At 40.8% G+C, this 7,621-nt stretch overlaps 2 protein-coding genes across 2 annotated transcripts; both read left to right on the top strand.

Annotated features, from left to right (window-relative positions):
* The first annotated feature begins 5,810 nt into the window (after positions 1–5,810).
* On the top strand, positions 5,811–6,284 carry LOC147505135 (uncharacterized). Its single transcript, XM_086605475.1, has one exon. It carries the CDS (start codon positions 5,811–5,813, stop codon positions 6,282–6,284), a length of 474 nt encoding a protein of 157 aa, XP_086461601.1.
* Positions 6,285–6,643: 359 nt separating this feature from the next.
* LOC147505134 (uncharacterized) lies at positions 6,644–7,243 on the top strand. Its single transcript, XM_086605474.1, has one exon. It carries the CDS (start codon positions 6,644–6,646, stop codon positions 7,241–7,243), a length of 600 nt encoding a protein of 199 aa, XP_086461600.1.
* The last annotated feature ends 378 nt before the right edge of the window (positions 7,244–7,621 follow it).

Below are 7,621 nucleotides of genomic sequence, written 5' to 3'. Positions count from 1 at the left end.
ATAAGTTTGGGTTTATGGAGAAATTGACAATTTAACATGGTATCAGAGTTTAGGTTTATAAGAGTTCTCGGGTTTAAGTCTTGCCAGGTGAAAGTTACACAAAAAATAAAAAAGTGCTCACCTACGCTGATGGAGAGTGTTGAGATTATTCCACCTCAATGTCCTGCCGAGAGGGATAAGTTCGAGTTTATGGAGAAATTGACAATTTAACATATGAGGCTTCTCTTTTTTAATATTAATACACCAAATAAATTAACTATATATCTTTATGAAATGGCTTATTTTTTCACACTGTAGTGGCAGGATGCAGCACCGGGATATCAATGGTGAGATGGGCCGGGTCAGCATAACACATAAGTCCGCGATCCACCAGATCGGGGTGACAGCGTGTGGTCGCGGTACGGAAACCCTACACATGGAGATAAGAGGACCGCGAGATGGAGGGACAGGTGGAGGGCTATGATGGATGAAAAGAAAGGTATAAAGAGAAATAGTGGGAGAGAGAAAAAAGGGGGTGGAGCCATTAACCTAAGAAAAAGAAGACCTAGGAAAGAAAAGGGGAGTGAGTAGGGCTGAGAAGGAGAATAGTGCTTAAGAGCTAGGGAATAGTGCTTGTAAGAGAAAAAGGGTTGTAACACACACTAATGTTGGCTGCAGGCTACATGCAATAATGACTTTCTAATTGAGCTTTCGATTGAGAAAACATTGGACTACATTTTGGTCCCTTTAATCATATAATTTTGAGCCCAATAAATCAACATACCCAAAAGTCATCTTTTGGCCATTAAATAAAGCAATCTCAGTCATGGGAAATGCAAATGCATTAAACTAACTTCAAAAATTAATTAAAAGGAAATCGGAAACTAGATAGAAATGCATTTAACTAACCTCAAAGAATAATTAAACTGTAAATCAAAAATTGGATGCAAATGCATTGAATTAACCTCAAAGAAGAATAATAAACGGAAAATCGGAAACTGGATACAAATACAGTGAATTAATCTCAAAGAAGAATAACTAACGGGAAACCGAAAAATGGATGCAACTGCACTGAACTAACTTGAAAAAATAATTAACGGGACATCGGAAACTAGATGCAAATACATTGAAATAACTCAAAAAAAATTAACAAGAAATTAGAAAATGGATGAAAATGCATTAAACTAACCTCAATGAATAATTAATAGGAAATTATAAACTGGATGCAAAAACATTGAACTAACTTAACTAAATAAATAACCATAAAAGACAAGTACTGATTTGGGGAACTTGGTAGCGAGATAACATAACCTACTTTGGTGATCCTGCGCTCCCTTTCTTTACCGTTTTAGTAAAAAAATAGTTGGTGAATAGCATATATCCTTTCAACATCCCGTTTTCCCTCCATTTCAGGAAACAAAAAAGCGATATCGAGCTCTTCACCTCTTCACAATTTTTGGTCTTTCCCGTGAAATCCCACTCCCTCCCTGAGTGCTGCTCGAAGAAGACCTTACGCTTAGCTTTCTCTGGCTGGAAAAATCCTCACTATATCACAGTATCAGTTCGCCCAAGACAGCTACCACTCTCTTTTGGTTTCCTTCACGGTAAAATCCTCCACTTCTAAAAGTGTGAGTTCACAAGGTAAATCCAGTGTAGCTTGGAGGTTCTAACCTTCCTTCCTGGGTTAAGAACTTATGGCTTCCTCAAGCAATCCGATACCCTCCTCAAAGTCGTACTAGTAATGGGGGACAAGAAACAACTCCCGGAGTTCATTGTTTGGTCGAAATGGTTTCGTTAAAATAAAACCACAGTGGCATTCAAATCTTTTTCACCTATCTTCATAGATGGTATAGCTCGGTTCCCCACGATCTCATTGAGCAAGGTATTAAACAAATGGGATGAGTATCTTGTTGGATATTTCCTAGACAAAAGGCTATCCTTTCTTACAAGAAAGGAAGTTCGAGAGAAAGAAGTGGAAATTAAAAGGCTCCTTTGATCTCACCACTGATAAGGAGCTCTTTTATATGAATTTTACGAGTTCCGAGGACCGACAGATGGTGTTAGATGAAGGACCAATCTTTATTGCGAACTGAGTGTTTGTGGTTAAACCATGGACAGTTGAGGTAGGGAATTACAAAAACAAGGTTGCTTCAATCCCTCTCTGGGTGAAGCTAATGGATGTGCCGAAGGAAATGTGGACATTTGATGGGTTTTCCTACCTTGCAAGCCTGGTTGGAGGGATGCCAATGTTTATGGACGACGCAACAGCGAAGAGGAAAAGATTATCCTTTGCAAGGTTCTATATCGAATTCCCTGTGAACTTTGAGTATAAAGACTCTTTAAAGGTTAAGGCTGGAAATCGAGAGGTTGAAATTCCACTTGAGTATCCATGGAAGCCTTTGTCCCTGCTCAAAATGTAATAAGTTTGGACATGCCATCGATAAGTGCTCTCGCGTAACAACGAGGATATGGCAAATGAGGGAGGAGAGAGCCAAATAGTGGTCTTTGAAGCACCTCCAAGTCAAGCAAATGAAGGCAGAGGGTCAAGGCATGCACAAGGGGACATTTCGAATCGAGAAGCAAGATCTTGAAGGAGCAAGCTGCTCTAGAGATAGCAACAGCAAGTGATGAGCAAGCGGTGACTATCGAATCGAAATCGAGAATGAGCTAGAAGCTTATAATAGTCGCAGAGGTTGGGCTACATAATCAATCAATCCAAGTGAGATGACTCATCATCAAGTATAACTCGGGTCTCCCCGGGCATATTGAGTGTAATTTTGATAATCTTAATCTTGAAGGAGCTCAAGCGGTTGTGCAAACACCTATTCAACAAATAAGACCAATGCACCCCGATGAAGGTAATTTTTGCATCGAAAGGAACATTTTCAAGGAGCTTGCAGATTTGGAAGATGATGATCTCTGATGTCGAGCTGAATCGTTTGGGGGACAAGGACTCCACTCCACGACCAATCGCTATAACCCGTGTGACTGATTCAAGTACAAACAAGAGCTCGAAGAGAAATGAGGCTGAATAGAAAAACAAATCCCGAGAAGAAAGGTAGGGGCCGACCAAAAAGGGAGTGGGAAGAAGAGGAGACGGTAACCAATTCCAATAATTAAAATAAGCAGTTGGAATGTTAGGGGGTTAAATGACTTCACAAAGGCAAAACAATTGAATAAATTTCTTGTTGAGAATAAGATTAGTTGTATGGGTATTTTGGAAACTAAAGTACGCATGGAGAAGTTTAGAACCATTGCAAGTTTGGTATGTCCTTCTTGGGCTACAGAGCATAATTACTCTTTTGATGAATATGGTAGAATCTGGATCATATGGGATAGAAATTTTTTGGAAGTTCAAAAGGAGGTGGAAGGGGATCAATTCATACATTGTAAGGTTACTAGTAGGCAGCATGGGTTTACCTTCCCGCTAACTTGGCCGGTTTATCACGAAGAATAGCGACCATGAAAGACTAATTATATGGGACGAGTTAAAAGCCTTAAGTGCAAGGATCTGTGGACCATGGTGTGTAATGGGAGACTTTAATAACATCTTGTACTCACATGAAAGAATTGGCGACACGGCAGTTCACCCTAGAGAGACGCAGCCTTTTGCAAGTTGCTTGAATGTAGCAGGGTTATTTGACCATTCGGCATCAGGGTGTTTTTTCACGTGGAACAGTGGAGGGGGAAATACTAGGAAATGGTCGAAAATTGACAGATGCCTTGTCAATGTAGCTTGGTCAGCTATTGTGTTGGCTACAAAAGTGGAAATCTTAACACAAGGATTTTCAGATCATTGTCCGCTGTTGATGACATTCCAAAGCTCCTTCAAACCCCCATTTCGATTTTGCAACTTCTGGTTGAAGCATCAAGATTTTGAAGAAACTCTTAAAGTGTGCTGGGACATAACAAATCATGGCATCCCCCGTATATGTTAACTAGAAAGCTGAAAATTTTGAAGCTAGTTTTGAAAGGTTGGGCAAGGAGTTTTTGCTATGATACTCAGAAAATAGTGACTGAAACGAGAGTACAATTGAAGCAAGTCCAAGAAACACTTCACCAGAACCCTCTGGATTGCTCCCTCAGTACAAAGGAGTTTGAGTTGAGAGAAAAGCTTTGTTGTTTGATAAAACTGGAGGAAGCTGATCTTTTCCATAGAACTGATATTGACTGGTTGTCGTTCGGGGATAAATGTAGTGCCTATTTCTTTAATGCACTAAAGGAAAAGAAGTCTCGAAGCCATGTATGGGATGTCATCGATGCGCATGGTATTCGAAGAAAGGGAAGAGAGCCAGTAGCTAATGCTTTTCTGCAGTACTACTCAAATTTACTGGGAGTCCCCTCTGTTGCCTCCTGTGACTCTGGGTTTTTCTATAATTTGCAAGTGAAGGAGATTAATTAGAGTACAAGCCGATTTCTAGAGTCTCCGATCACTGATATGGAGATAAAGGAAGCTCTCTTTGCCATGGAGGATAATAAGTCGCCTGGACCAAATGGCTTCAATGCATGTTTCTTCAAACACAGCTGGGCTACTATTGGGGCTGATTTCACCAGCTCAATCAAATACACATTTCTTCAGAAGAAAATGACAGGAGGGATAAATTCCACTCTTCTCTGTCTTGTGCCAAAAGAGAAGAATGCTACGACCGTGGGCTCTTTCAGGCCCATAGCATGCTGTAATATTGTCTACAAGTGTGTATCAAAGGTTCTAACCAAGAGAATGAAGACTTGTATATCCTCCTTAATCTCAAGTACACAATCAATTTTTATACCGGGGAGGTCGATTCAAGATAACCTGCTATTAGCTCATGAGCTACTAAGGGGGTATTCTAGGAAACATGGTCAGAAGAGATGTGCTATCAAGCTCGATATAAAGAAAGCATATGATTCGGTGTCTTGGCAAGCAGTAGAAGCTATTTTGCATGCTTTTAAGTTCCCCCTCTTGTTCATTGAATGGCTACAAATGTGCTATGCTTCTCCTTCGTACTCAGTACTGGTAAATGGGACTCCGAAAGGGTATTTTGAAGGGAAAAGAGGTCTCCGACAGGGCGACCCAGTCTCCCCTTATTTGTTTGTACTAGTCATGGAGATCTTGAGTGCTCTTCTCTACAAAGGGCTTAAGTAGAAAAAAAAAAATCAGTGCGCACTCCAAATGTAGGAAACTAGACATAACACATCTATGCTTTGCCGATGATGTCCTAATATTCTGCAAAGGTAATATGGAATCTATGTTGGCTATAAAAGACATCTTGCAGGACTTCTCTCAGGCTACAGGGCTTCAATTTAGCAATGAAAAGACTACTCTCCTAACGGGTAGCATGTCAGAAGAAGAAGGACGAGAATTAGCGGCAGTTATGGATATTTCTCTTGAAGCTCCCCCTGTTACTTATCTAGGGCTGCCTTTTACGGCCACTAGACTGGGTATAAGAGAATGTTTGCCTCTTATCGAAAAGATCACTAAGCGAATCTCAAATTGGAAGAATAAAGACCTAAACAGAGCCGGAAGAATACAATTGGTGAAGTCGGTTCTAGCATCGTTCCAAACCTATTGGGTGAAGACATTTGTGTTGCCAAGAACAGTGATTGAGAAGGTGGGGAAGCTGTGCAATAGGTTCATATGGGCAGGGCCAAATATGGAGAGCAGAATGCATCATGCTAGTCATGCTACTCTCAGATTTGACAAGGATCAGGGAGGGCTTGGTCTTGTGGATCCAAAAGTTTGGAATCAAGCTGCGTACTGTGGTTTGGTGTTTAAACTTGTGTAGAAATCAGATTGTTTGTGGGTTAGATGGGCATGGTAGCAACACATAAAGCACAAGCAGTTTTGAACGATGAAGGTGCCGAGGGATTGCTCCTGGGTGTGGAGAGGGATTTTGAAACATCGAGAAGTCGCATGGAAGTTTGTCCAATATTGTATAGCGAATGGCAATGGTACTAGTTTCTGGCATGATCCATGGTGTTCGGGGCCTCTATACCTGAACAACCAAGCTAGAAGCTTGTTAGGCAACATCGTCCCAGAGGATGCGAAGGTTTCTGCAGTTTTAAGAGAGGGGAGATGGTCAAGCTGTATCATTGATATGCCGGAGGGTGAGGTAAAGGAGTGGATTCTGGGAACTGAGATAAACTCCTACATCGATGAGGATCAGGTGACATGGACCCCAAGCAGTACAGGAAAATTCTCTACTTCCTCAGCCTACTCTGTACTGAAAAAAGTGAGAAGTAAGGTAAAATGGTTTAAGATTGTGTGGGGGAAATATTCAGTACCGAAGCACTCCTTTACCACTTGGCAGCTGTTTTTCGGGTGATCTCCCAACTCATAATAGGTTGATGGCCAAGAGGGTGATAGCGCAATCAAAGTGCTGCTTGTGTGGGTGTCACGAAGAGAGTTCAGCACACCTCTTCTTTGATTGTCCGTTCTCAAAACTGGTCTGGCAGAATTTCAAGATAGCCATGGGACTGCCAGAGATGGTGCGAGCATCGCATATTGAATGGTATTACTTGATGAGACTTTGCAGAGCGAACACATTAACCACGGCGATAAGAGCCTTTACTGTCGCGGCAAATCAAACCATTTGGAATGAGCTAAAACCGAGGTTTGAAGAAAGACAGATTTTGGTCAGCAGATGTTGTGAGCCAGAAAATCTTGAGCAGCATGAAGATCTATATGGGTAAAACACTGGAGCAGGTAAAGGAGGAGAAGGCTGCAAAAGTGCTGCTAGCAAAACTGGGAATAGGAGTTACTCTAAAGCAAAAAGATGAGGTATGGGTAAAATGGAGTAAACCACCTGATGGGTTAGTAGTACTGAACTCAGATGGATCGGTACAAAAGGAAAGGGACAGCTATGGTGGAGCGGTAAGGGATTGGAATGGAGATGCTCTAATGGCATATAATGGCAGCTCAACGAGAATGTCAGTTATGTACCATGAGTTATTGGGAGTTCAAAAAGGGCTAGAAGGTGCAGCAAATATGAGGATTAGCAGAATTCAAGTGCAGTCGGATTCTCTAAGGGCGATGCGGATTTTGGCGAAGGAGGAAGAGGTGCCATGGCACTGCCGGAACATAGCTGCTCATATACAAGCGGAGATTTTGAAGTTCGAGATGGTCACTTTTAAGCATGTTTTTCGCGAGGGTAACCAAGTCGCAGATTATCTATCTAAGCTAAGTAGGAACTTTTGTAATGAGTGTGTGTACTTTATACCACCGCTGGATCACAAACTTAATGATTTGATCTTGGCGGATAAGGTAGGGAAGATGTATCTGTGAGTTTCTTAGTCCCATATATAAAGGTTGGGGAGTCCAAAACCCCCTAGATATTTCAAAAAATAAATAAATAACCATAAATCATAAACTATATGCAAATGCATGAAAATTTGCATAGAACTAACATCAAAGAAAAATAATTAACGGGAAATTGGAACTGGATGCAAATGCATTGAATAATCTCAAAGAAAACTAATTAACGGGAAATTGAAAACTGGATGCAACTATATTGAGCTAACCTCAACAAAATAATTAACGGAAAATTAAAAATTGGATGCAAATGTATTGAACTAATATAAAAGAATAATTAACAGGAAATTAAAAACTGGATGCAAATGCAGTTTTTAATTTCCCGTTAATTAGTTTTCTTTGAGATTATTC

This window comes from Coptis chinensis, chromosome 4, assembly GCF_015680905.1.
Source record: "Coptis chinensis isolate HL-2020 chromosome 4, ASM1568090v1, whole genome shotgun sequence".
In the NCBI taxonomy this organism is placed as follows: domain Eukaryota; kingdom Viridiplantae; phylum Streptophyta; class Magnoliopsida; order Ranunculales; family Ranunculaceae; genus Coptis; species Coptis chinensis.
The sequence above is the reverse complement of the archived record's forward strand: the minus strand, read 5'-3'. Positions and strand labels throughout refer to the sequence as shown.

Bases quoted from the DNA above. Each gene is read 5' to 3' on its own strand.
- LOC147505135 (XM_086605475.1), top strand. From the start codon at position 5,811: ATGAAGGTGCCGAGGGATTGCTCCTGGGTGTGGAGAGGGATTTTGAAA.
- LOC147505134 (XM_086605474.1), top strand. From the start codon at position 6,644: ATGGGTAAAACACTGGAGCAGGTAAAGGAGGAGAAGGCTGCAAAAGTG.